This window comes from Zalophus californianus, chromosome 5, assembly GCF_009762305.2.
Source record: "Zalophus californianus isolate mZalCal1 chromosome 5, mZalCal1.pri.v2, whole genome shotgun sequence".
NCBI classification, from domain to species: domain Eukaryota; kingdom Metazoa; phylum Chordata; class Mammalia; order Carnivora; family Otariidae; genus Zalophus; species Zalophus californianus.
The window spans coordinates 8,070,075-8,082,532 of record NC_045599.1 but is presented as its reverse complement, the minus strand read 5'-3'; the positions used below and the strand labels follow the sequence as shown (position 1 = coordinate 8,082,532).

The 12,458-nt window shown below is 38.8% G+C and overlaps 1 protein-coding gene and 1 pseudogene across 1 annotated transcript; one reads left to right on the top strand and one right to left on the bottom strand.

Annotated features, from left to right (window-relative positions):
* The first annotated feature begins 444 nt into the window (after positions 1–444).
* LOC113928621 (olfactory receptor 2A12-like) lies at positions 445–1,398 on the top strand. Its single transcript, XM_027604473.1, has one exon. The coding sequence runs from the start codon at positions 445–447 to the stop codon at positions 1,396–1,398; it is 954 nt and encodes a 317-aa protein (XP_027460274.1).
* Positions 1,399–8,126: 6,728 nt separating this feature from the next.
* Positions 8,127–9,128, bottom strand: LOC113928622 (annotated as a pseudogene).
* Between the last annotated feature and the right edge of the window lie 3,330 nt (positions 9,129–12,458).

Below are 12,458 nucleotides of genomic sequence, written 5' to 3'. Positions count from 1 at the left end.
TTTATTATAGTGGAAGGACAATGGAATTATTTTTTGTGTCATATTTTATACTTGGAATATTGGACAAATCTCTTTATTTTGTGAACCTGTAGTTCCTTTTTAGAAAATGGATAATACTTGATTAGTAAAATGTAGAGATGTGCTGTGTAGTACATATGATACAATGAGGAGAGGTGGGAGAAATTCTCAGCTTAAAACTGAAAACTTGTAATTCATCAAAAACAGGCAGTTGCATGATGCACTGTGATTGGATGTTCTTATTCCTTTGAATAAAATATTTGTCCAACAAAATTTCACAAATAAGTGTTGATTATTAAGATTCATTTATCTTCAGCATTATAGTTGATATGACAAGGGAATTGGTTTAATCTCACAATTTTAAAATAAGAACATTTTTGGCTTTTGCTTAGCTCTCATTTGATCAGAAAACTTTCAATAGTCAAAATGAGTCATGAGAATTACAGCACCATCACTGAGCTGGTTCTTGTAGGATTTTCCAATCATCCCCAGACTGAGATTCCACTCTTTTTTCTCTTCTCTCTGGTCTACTTGGCAAATCTCTTTGGAAACACAGCTGTCATCACCTTAGTCATTGTAGATTCCTCTCTCCAGACACCCATGTATATCTTCCTCTGTCATCTGGCCTTTCTCAACATATTTTTTAGCACATTTGTGGTCCCCAAGATGCTTTTTAATTTTCTTGCAAGCAGGAAAGTCATACCTTACAACTTCTGTATTGCTCAAACTTATATCATCTTATTCCTGGAGTCAACTGAGTGCTTTCTCCTTGCAGTGATGGTTCTGGATTGCTATGTGGCCATTTGTTACCCATTGAGATACCTGCTCATCATGAGTTGGTCTGTATGTATGGCATTAGCTCTGGGGGCCTGGATCATTGGCTTTTTTGCCTCTGTGGTGCCTCTCTACGTCATAATTCTTCCACTCTGTGGTCCATATGTTGTTGACTATATTTTCTGTGAATTGCCTATTCTTCTTCACATATTCTGTGCTGATACATCCCTGCAGGAGACTGCGATGGCCATAGGAGGGGCTGGAACTGTGTTATTCCCCTTCCTCCTCATTATACTCTCCTACCTTCGCATCCTGGTGGCTGTGACGAAAATTGACTCTGTTAAAGGCAGAAAAAAAGCCTTTTTCACATGTACTTCCCACCTGATTGTGGTGACCATCTATTATGGTACAGGACTGATCTGGTACATGAGACCCAAGTCCCTCTATTCAGAAGAGGGAGACAAACTCACCTCTGTGTTCTATGCAGTCGTCATCCCAATGCTGAATCCTTTCATTTACAGCCTTAGAAACATGGAAGTCAAGGAGGGTATGAGAAGAGTCATGGGGATATACAAAAATGAAACAAAACAACAAATAGCAAACTAGAATCTTTAGAAGTTAAAGGCAATGCTTTTTTTTTTAACCTGTGTTCATATCCAAATACTATGAGACTAAGATTAATCTCAAGTAATGTAAGTTTGGCAGACTCTCAGATGAAAGTGGTCATCACATTTTTACAAATCTCCTCAAGTGTTTCTAGTTCAGGTTTCTCCTATGAATGAACATGTATGGATAGTTGTTTATTATGTGTCAGAACATTGCTATATCAGCTCAATCAAATATGTTGTTAACTGCACTATGAACTTCCAGGTCAACACATTGTCATGCCCTGCAGTCATGACTTTATAATATTTTATTCTCTATTTTTCCATTTATTTTGCAAGGTGTCAAATTATGACAAGGTGCTCATTCTTACTTTACAAATAAGCTCCATCTTTTTGGGGGTGTCAGCCTAAAGATATGAGTCTCAGATCTTTACAGGGGTAAAATGAAAGGCAGTATAAATTCTGAAATTCAACCCAAAATATATACACTTTAGGCTCATTTTATTTACTTTGAAATCAATGACCAGACTAACCCTAGTTCACTACAAAGTGATCCTTCCTTTTAATTACAAAATAGTTCTTTTTTTAAAGATTTTATTTATTTATTTGAGTGACAGGGAGAATGAGCAGTGGGAAGGGGCAGAGGGAGAGAGAAAGACAAAGAGAGAGAGAGAGAAACAGACTCCCTGTTGAGCAGGAAACCCAACATGGGGCTCGATCCCAGGACTCAAAGATCATGACCTGAGCCAAAGGCAGACCTCAACTGACTGAGACACCCAGGTGCCATAGAAAATAGTTCTAATAAATATTTCTCTCATAACTTATAGTCAGCAAGCAATCCAAGAATACTATGTGACATTGTGGTAGTAGTCAAGTGAATCTAGAACCAACATACATAAAGACCAGTTATTTTTTCTGTCATTGTTTAAAATTAACAACATATTTAGTAAAATAAATTTTAAATAACAAAAGATAAATTAGGTTTGAAATAGTAGTCATAGATCAATAAAGACTTTGATTAAAAGTAGTTCTTTCTCTTAGAAAATTTACAGACTCCCCCAACTCTCTCTATTTTAATTTCATGTTGAATGTTTAGCTATCTCTCAATGAAAACTTCCTGGGAATACAAATTTTGTCTGTTTTCTAGAGATCACTGTTGTTTGTTACTCTTCTGGATTCATATAAAAACATAAAATGTATACATTGAATTTATTAAATTATTATCACTTTCAAAGCTTTGGGAAACAACCTGACTTTGACTAAATTTTCCACTTAATCCAGTAAATATCTGAGTAAGTCACTCTTGTTTTTGGTTAAACCAAATTTTGTTCCCACATCAAAAATAAATTTTGTGCTGGCCATTGAAAATATGTTGACATAGGTAATTTAAGCAATTTTGCAAACAATGGGTCTGTTATTGGAAACCATAGCCAAAAATACAAATGGACAAGGACGTGCAATTATGGGAAGACAATGTGGAGGGAAGTCAGTTTCCCTAAGGATTAATTATGAGAAACTTCTTGCTCAAGTAATTAGCATAAGCCTTCCACATGTCTTAATGAGACCATGACAGGGAAAAGAGTTTCTTCATTTTGCCTCAACACACTGTCTCATACACAGATGAAGAGACTTTTTTTGATATTTGGACATGATATTGGATCTTTAAACACATTAGTTTGATGATTTGAGAGGAACTAAATGGTTAAATACATAAGTAAATTATAGGCCCACTAAATTCTTTCTTTTTAGCTTGTAAATAGGGCAGACTTGCTGTGTGTGTTTGTGTGTGTGTGTGTGTGTGTGTGTGTGTGTGTGTGTGTGTGTGTGTGTGTGTGCGTGCGTATTTGTAAAAGATATGAGCTTATAAGTAACTGTTGTAGGATCTAATAAAGTACAATTTTAATACATTGTGAATACTTGGAAGCAACATAAATTTTAGTGTATTTTATGTAATGTCCTCAGTAACAGGAACTAATGATGTTTACTTAGAAAAATATATTTATTGTATTTTCCTGTTTTTTTTTTTTATCCCACTCTAAATTTCTTCCCATTTCATTTGAAAATGGAATTGCTAACACTCTGTTACTCAAACTATGCTGGAACATCCATTCTCTTTGAATGATATCCCTTTGCTGAATTTGACTCTCTTATAATGTTATGGAGTGTAAGTACAATCTAATAAAAAAACTTCAACATTAATCTATCTTGTGCTCTGTCTAAAAGTCATATGCACCGGATTGGCAGCACATTTTAGATATATCTACTGAAGATGGTATGACATGTGCTAAACTGTTTCTTACCAAATTTCCACAATGATAAATCACTTTTATCTTCTTGGTGTACCACTTCTTATCTGGGAAAATTTTAATATATTAATTAACAAGTTTGTGCCACTTCAGAAAAAAAATAGGGGCACTAATATTGCCTGCCTGTGTTGTGTATATACAGACAATTCCTTAAAATATATATTTGTCTCAAGTGATTATGGGAGCTTGTAAGTCAAAGTCCAAAATCTGCAGGGTGGGCCAGCATGCTGGAAACTAAAGAAGAGCTAATGCGGTGGTTAATGTCTGAAGGTCTTCTGCTAAGGGTGATTCCCTCCTGGTCATGAGAGTTCAATCTTTTGTTCCATTTAAGCCTTCAAATGATTGAATAAGGCCCATCCACATCATGGAAGAAAGATCCGCTCTTCTCAAAGTCCACTGAATTAAATGATAATCTCATCCAAAACACTCTTACATAAACATCTAGATTAATATTTGACCACATATCCGGGCACTGTGGCCCATCCAGTTTGACATATAAAATTACCCATGCAAATTTATATTCAGATTATTCATTTCTAGCATATAGTAGCACATTGGTTTTCAGCTATTAATCTTGTACCATAAACAATTTGCTGAATTAATTAGTTCTAGTACTTTTTATATATACTATTTGGGGTTTTCTATATATAAGTTTATGTTAACTGTGAGTATAGATCTTCCTTCCCAATTTGGATGTCTGTTACTTGTTTAATTTCTCCGACTGCTATTTCCAATACTATGTCGAATAAAAGTGACAAAAGTGAACACATCCTTAATTTGTTTTGTTCTTGACATTAGAATAAAATATTTCAATCTTTCAGGTTTGCTGGGAAGGTAGCAGAGTAGGAGGACCCTAAGTTTGCTTTGTACCACAGATATACTTAGATAACCCTCACAGCAGAAAACAGAAAACAACCCAAAGACTGGCAGAACAAATGTCATAATTTAAGGTAGAGAAGAGACCACATTGGTAGGAGGATAATGACTTCTGGGAACAAAACGGACTGATTTAAAAATCAGTGGGCAAGGCTTTGAGAGCCCAGATGGCATTAGGAAGCCAGGTTCTCACACTTAATGAAACAACACTACAAACAGCCCTTGCAGATATAGTGTAGAGCAAGCGTTTGAAAGATGTCAGGAGGTGGGGGAGGAAGAGTGATTTTCTCATCTCAGAGCATGGCCCAGAAAGACAGGGATGACAGGGAGACCCCTTCAGCAACAAAGGAGGTAGCAGGTGCCATTGACCTCTCCCAATCCCAACATAAACAATGGTCTCTTGTAGGAAACAGTGCTGTGCCTACACTGCTTACTTAACTTACTTACAACAAGCCCCCCCACTAATGCATCACCTTTGATGCCACCCTCCAATCCATGTTCCCCTTAGTCCCTGCACTGCAAGCCCCTGACTCAAAACACCAGCACAAACCATGCTAACACCATATCTCCTGATTTACATGTTTTGTGGGACCTCAATTCTAGCAGCAGTGGTGCAGGTCTCATTTCCCAAGCAAACCAGCACACATTTTGCTAAAACATGCCCCACCCCTACTGGGGAACAACCGTTGCCTACAAGTTGGCAAAGTGGGCTTCTGAAGATCATTGGACTAAAGAGAAAATGTTGCCAAGATTCAAAGGCAAAGCACACACAACACACATAAGGAGACACTCCCTGAAGCACCCAGGTCCTGGGGAACAGGAGACACTGCACCACAGGGAGCTAACGACAGGATCTCTTTTCCATAGACTATTTTCATTAACAGCAAAATAGCCAACTTTCCTAACACACAGAAATAGACACAGAAAAGTTAGACAAAATGAGGACATAGAGGAAAATCTCCCAAATGAAAGAACAGGACAAAACCACAGCAAGAGACCAAAGCAAAATGGAAATAAGTAATATGCTTGAGAGATTATTTAAAGTAATTATTATAAAGATATTCAAAAGACCTGGGAAAAGAGTAGAAGATATCAGTAAGACTCTTCAAAACAATTTTTTTAAAGATTTTCTTTATTTATTTGTCATAGAGAGAGAGAGAAAGAGAGCACAAACGGGAGGGTTAGACAGAGGGAATAGCAGGTTCCTGCTGAGCAGGGAGCCCAATGTAGGACTCGATCCCAGGATCCTGGGACCATGACCTGAGCCGAAGGCAGACACTTAACAAACTGAGTCACCTGGGCATCCTTATCACTGATACTCTTAACACAGAAATAAAAAATAAAAACAATCAGAGATAAAGAACACAATAAAGGAAATTAAAAATACATTTTAGGGCGCCTGGGTGGCTCAGTTGGTTAAACGACTGCCTTCGGCTCAGGTCATGATCCTGGAGTCCCTGGATCGAGTCCCGCATCGGGCTCCCTGCTCAGCAGGGAGTCTGCTTCGCCCTCTGACCCTCCCCCCTCTCACGTGCTCTCTCTCTCTCCTTCTCTCTCTCTCTCTCAAATAAATAAATAAAATCTTTAAAAAAAAATAAAAAAAATAAAAAAAAATAAAAATACATTTTGGTTTCTTTGTTTTTTGTTTCAGAAGTGGAATTTAGCAAATTCATTTTGTTTTTTGTTTCAGAAGTGGAATTTAGATAATTCATCACTTACATATGACACCGGGTGCTCATCAAAACAACTGCCTTCCCTAATAACCACCACCAATTTAACAAATCCCCTTACTGCCTCACCTGTACCACTCACCAGTTTGTTTTCTGCCTTTAAGAGCTGTCCACTTCCTGTCCTACCTCAGATTCAAATGTATCATTTGAAAGAACCAAAAGAACCAAAAGCATGTGCCAAAGAGTTAAAAAGTGTTCTTACCCCTAAAGCTCAGGGATTGATGTGGAACATATCACAAATGGACTAATGAACTGTGAAGAGACTACAAACTGGCCCCAGTGCATGGGAATGAGTGAGTCCAGAATTTTCACTCCTAACCTCACCATCTGTGAGACATCATCAAACATAAAATGAAGCCAAGCTCCTCTCCCATGTGGGTCACTGCTATGACACCAGAAACTTTTGCTTTCTGTCACTTTTCTCTAAACAGCAGTGAGGTTTGCAAATGCAAAATATATCATGCCAGTTCCTATTTGATATCCTTCGATAATTCATCATTTGTCTTAATGTAAAATCCAAAAATCCTTATAGGGTTTTTAATGACCTGCAAGAACTAGCTCTTGCCTTTCTTTCCAAACTCATCTCTTTCCTCCATCCCCATTCCTCAGGTTTCTTCTCTTGACATGCCTGCCGTGCTCTCTACCTGGGATTCTACTTCCATCCTTATTCTCCTCATCTGTAAAGTGTATGTTAAAGTACAACATAAACATAGAAAGCTTTCCTAACCCTCTATGTTGATTCAGACCTTATTGGTCCATGTAAATGCACCAGCTTATACTTTATTGTTTCACAGCAAATATCACAAATAGACATAAATCCATTATTCCTTTTATAAGTCATTACATAACTCTGTCTCCCTCAAAACTAGAGGCTCCATTCAGGCAAAATCTTCTTGGTCATTTCTTTACAATTGTGTCCCTGGGCAATCCAGACTGCAGCAAGAGGACTGGCATATATAAAGGGCTTGAAAATATTTGTGGAATTAATGAATGCGATAATAAGCAGGAGTAGCAGAGGTCTTCTAAATACTGGCTGAATAAAATAAATTTTGATTCCTTTCTTCCTACCTTCCTCACCTCTTATCTTTTCCCTTCCCCTCTCTGTCCTTCCCTTCCTTTTTCCCCTCTCCTCTGCTCTTGCTTTCTGTCTTTTGTCTTTCTCTCTCTTGCCTTCTCCCTTTCTCTCCTTCCCTCTCCATCTGTCCCTCTCTCTCCACTTATTCCTCCCTCCCTCTATCATCCTCCTTCCCATCCTTCCTTCCTTTCCTAGGATTTATTAAACAGAAAACATTAAAAAGTCTAAATTCCTGTAGATAAATCTTTGGCACTTCAAAAATCCTTTGTCCTTGTCATGAGGAGATAATTTAGGTCAACAATAATTTATATATCTTTTCATTTTTTTCATTTATTTATTCCACAAACATTTAATAAGCCCCAGCAGCACCATGAATTGAATCTATAAGGTCAGTTTCCTACCAGTACTTAAAAGATGTATAACTTTCTATATATATGCTTTATGAACTCAGGAGAAATTCTCCTATAAAATCTGAAAATAATGTGTAAAATAATCATGTCCTCAAATCATATGATTAGATTCTCACCAGAAGATGAAAGAAAGTGCCAAAAGATAAAAATGCCCCCAGAATGATTTGATAGAGGCTATTTGTCTTCTGAACAGTTGTTGGCAAGGGGCTATGAACAAACTTTTTCATTATGGCTTATGGAACTCAACATAGTACCAAGGATGACATTTGAGTTTGCAGGCTCTGAACCTGGCACTCACATGTTACCAAACTTAATCCATTACATATTCTGTGCTAATTTTCCTTACCTGACCAAAAACAAACAAATAAACAAACAAACAAAACCCTCCCCTTCACTCTTATTCTGTAGATATTAATTTTTTTTTCCATTTCTTTTCTAACAGCCTCTTTGAATTCTTGATTCCTTAAGCTGCAGATAACAGGGTTCAGCAGTGGGGTGACCACATTGCAGAAGACAGAAATGATCTTGTTGACTTCAGGTGACAGGTGGTCATTGGGGCGGACATACATGGAGATCATGGTCCCATAGAAGATAATGACAACAGCCAAATGGGAACCACATGTGGTAAAGATCTTTATCAGGCCAGAGGCTGAAGGAATTCTCCGTATGGTGGATGCAATGAAAACATAGGATACAAGCGTAAGAAGAAAGCAAATGCACAGCACTGCATTTGACAGGATAAAGATGACCATCCTGGTGATATACACACTGGAACATGAGAGCTGCATGAGGGGAGGGAGGTCACAGAAGAAGTGATTGATCTGGTTAGGACCACAGTCATCTAACTTGGAAGTCATTAGGGAGGGCAGAAATCCTGTGCCAACACCTGTCAACCAGGAGATTGCCACCAACTTGGTACAGATCTCAGGACTCATCCGGAAAGAGTAGTGGAATGGGCTGCAGATGGCCGGATATTTGTCATAGGCCATCATGGCCAGAATAAAGCATTCAGTAGCCCCCCAAAACACAAAGAAGTAAAGCTGTGCCATCCATACAGGTAGTGGGGAAGGAAATGGCTTTGCCTTGGGAGAACAAGTTGGCTAAAAGAGGGGGCACAATAGTGGATGTATACCAGATCTCTAGAAAGGAAAGGTATTTGAGAAATATCTTCATATGTGAGTGCAGTCGCTGGTTCTGGCTCACCAGTGCAATAATGACAACATTCCCTGTGACCATGAAAAAGTAGATGAACAGGAAAATGTCTGTCATTCAAGATATTTCTGGAATCCTAGCAGCTGAAACTCAGTGACACTGGACATATTTGGGGGCTTCATTACCTGTGGAAGAGAAAATATTTTGAAAAAACACTGTACACAAGCCATCCAAATATTTGTAGCCACTGATGTTTAACAGTTCAGAGACTAATTTTTTAAATACTTTAGATCTGGGGCGCCTGGATGGCTCAGTCATTAAGTGTCTGCCTTCCGCTCAGGTCATTATCCCAATGTCCTGGGATCGAGCCCCGCATCGGGCTCCCTGCTCAGCGGGAAACCTGCTTCTCTCTCTCCCACTCCCCCTGCTTATGTTCCCTTTCTCACTGTGTCTCTTTCTGTCAAATATAAACAAAATCTTTAAAAATAAATAAATAAATAATAAATAAATAAACAAATAAATAGTTTAGATCTTTGTGTACAACTCTTTATAGGAACAAATGCATAATTTCACCTTGGTTTTATAAGAAAATATTTTGATATTACAAGCTGAAAGTGTATGTTATAGCTTGGAAAGAACTTCAACAAAATCCGCGTGTGTTCTCTGAAGTTTAGAAGTCTCAGGTCCAAAGATTAAAAAGAAAATACAACTCTGATGGAAACCAAACTTGGAAACTAAGCATAATAACAATTCTTTTAAAATCAGGCTTATATGAAAACAGTGACTTTCTTTTCTTACATATGGGTTCTGTCTGATAAACAGACATAGCATATCTCTTATAAAATTTTAGGAAAATTTATTCATTCTCTTCTCAAACAGTAATTATGGATACTTTGTGTTCTCTCTTGTTCTCTCTCTCTCTCTCTCCCTCTCTCTCTCTCTCTCTCTCGTGTGTGTGTGTGTGTGTGTGTGTGTGTGTGAGTCTTTGTGCTAAACTAATCTGTACTTCCATCAGCATCCTTTCTTGCACAGTTGGATACCATGCTCTGCCACTGAACACATCCTGTAGATATTCAACATGTCATCTTTCTTTGCTTCCTTTCATTTATTTTAAAAGCTAGTCCTGATTAAAGGCAACATCCACCTGCAATACCTGAGCTTCTCTGCAATAAAGGAGATGAGACACACACACAATGTTGTCATTTTAAAATTCATAACTAATAACACCAGTGTGTCTTTAGTGCTGTGGAATCTTTTGTTCATCTATCTTCCTCAGTGATGATTTCATGTTTTTCTCTTTTAGAAGCCTCCAACACTTCCCGATCTATCTATACCTTCAACAAAAGACACTTTTTTTTCTGAAGAAAAAAAAAACCTGAAATCCTCCAATGGGAATATCCAGATACTCAGGCATCTAAATTCCCCACCTACCATCTTCCATTCCCCCGCATGCTTCCTACATCTTACTCCAAATAAAAAGTTTATTCTTGGATTAAGGCAAGTCCCTACACACATGCTTTAGTTCCTACACCCTCCTACATAGTGGATGTTTTTGCAGGTATTACAATTTCTTACTCCCCTGAATTAACAATGGTCCCTATCTGCTAGATCATTTCCTCAACATGTAAACAGGTTGATTTTCTCTCCCTTTAAAAAGACAGAACAGGGACACTTGGGTGACTCAGCTGGTTAAGTGTCTGCCTTCAGCTCAGGTCATGATCCCAGGTCCTGGGATCGAGTCCTGTATCAAGCTCCCTGCTCAGCAGGGAGGTTGCTTCTCTCTCTGCCTGCCACCCTCCCACTCATGCTCTCTCTCTCTCTCTCTCACACACACACACACAAATAAATAAATAAATAAAATCTTTAAAAAATAAAAAAAATTAAAAAAAAAGACAGAACATTGGAGGAATTAAGATGTTGGAGGAATAGGGAGACTCTAAGCTTACCTCATCCCTCAAACACAGCTAGATAAATGTCAGATAATATTGAAGATGCAAGAAATCAATCTGAAGACTGAAAGAACAAAACTGCACAACTAGAGGTAGAAATACAGCCACATTATGGAAAGTAGGAGTTGCAGAAAGTTGATTTGGGGAAGAAAAGAACTGTGGGTGCTGTGAAGAGGAGGGAGTCCTGATCATGAAGGGAGGAGCAAGAGAGAAAGAGAAAGATAGAGAAAGAGCAAAAGTACATGCAGAGAATTGCACAAGAAAAAAATTTTCCCCAAAACATTGACTGGGAAAAGGAGAGGGGTTGGCTATACCAAGTTTTCATAAGGAGAAGAGTGCAAATTCTGAAGTTTTGGAGGTCCATGCTATCACCAGGGTCATGCCTGGAGGGCTTGGTGGTGTTCTTTTGGGGAAGAGGGCAGAGACCCAGGAGCAGGCAGGTGGTCTGAGGATCCCATGGGTCACAGAGGAAGAAACTGTCCCACCATTTGGAGTACATTTGGGACTGGGAGCACAGCCTCTCTGGGGATGAAAGAACTGGCAGCACCACTGTGATGCCTTGTTCACTAGCATAGGAACAAAGACACCAGCTGAGGGCAGAAAAGCTTGGTGTTGGCTTTTTGCTGCACTTTATCATAAAGTTTGAACCACTGTGTAGTCACAGAAATGATTTCTGGGACAAACCTGCACTGGTCAGAGTACAGAGAGACACTCCCCCAGAGGATCAGCACAGGCCCACACCACGCAGATCTCTAAAATTTGGAGTCATAAAACCCAGCCACAAGCCTGAGATAAAACACAAGGGTACTGTGCCACTTGGCAGGTGGACAGCTCAGATACAGGCAGGGTGAAAACAGGAATCTAGCAGAAGCCAAAGATACAAGAGAGTGATAGTTGGCTCTTCTGTGGGGGTTTCCTGAAGAGTGGCAGGCTGGAACTCCCAGCTCCAGGGACAAGAGAAGTGGGCAATGCATTTTCCTTCCCACCCATCAACACTGACTGACTTCAGTGAGCAAAGCAATGCCACCTAGTGGAAGCCAGAGCTGCTTGCAGCAAGCCCCGACTCCCTGTGCAATGTAGGTGCATCTCCACCAGGGCAAGTCCACCTGAGAATCAGACAGCAGGCCCCACCCTCAGAACACCAGCACAAACCCCTCACACACACCAATTCTACTGATCATAGAGTGCTACAAGCTTTAGCTATAGGTGAAATAGGATCTACTGTCCTATTTTATTATTTTACTTTATTTTATTTTTTACCTCTTCTTAATATAATGGTTACTTTCAGGAGCAGGAATGCAACAGACTTTCCTAACAATCACACAAAAAAACAGTGACCCAGACAAAATGACAAGACTACAGGAATTCACCTCAAAAGAAAGAAGAGGAAGAAGTAACGGCCAGGGATTTAATCAATACAGATACAAGTAAGATGTCTGAACCAGAATTTAAAACACTAATAATAAAGATGGGCTTGAGAAAGCATAGAAGACACTAGAGAATACCTTATTGCAACGATAAATGAACTAAAAACTACACAAGTTGAAATTAAAATGCTATAAC

What these genes read in the sequence shown, in the direction of transcription:
- LOC113928621 (XM_027604473.1), top strand. Translation starts at nt 445, where the DNA reads ATGAGTCATGAGAATTACAGCACCATCACTGAGCTGGTTCTTGTAGGA.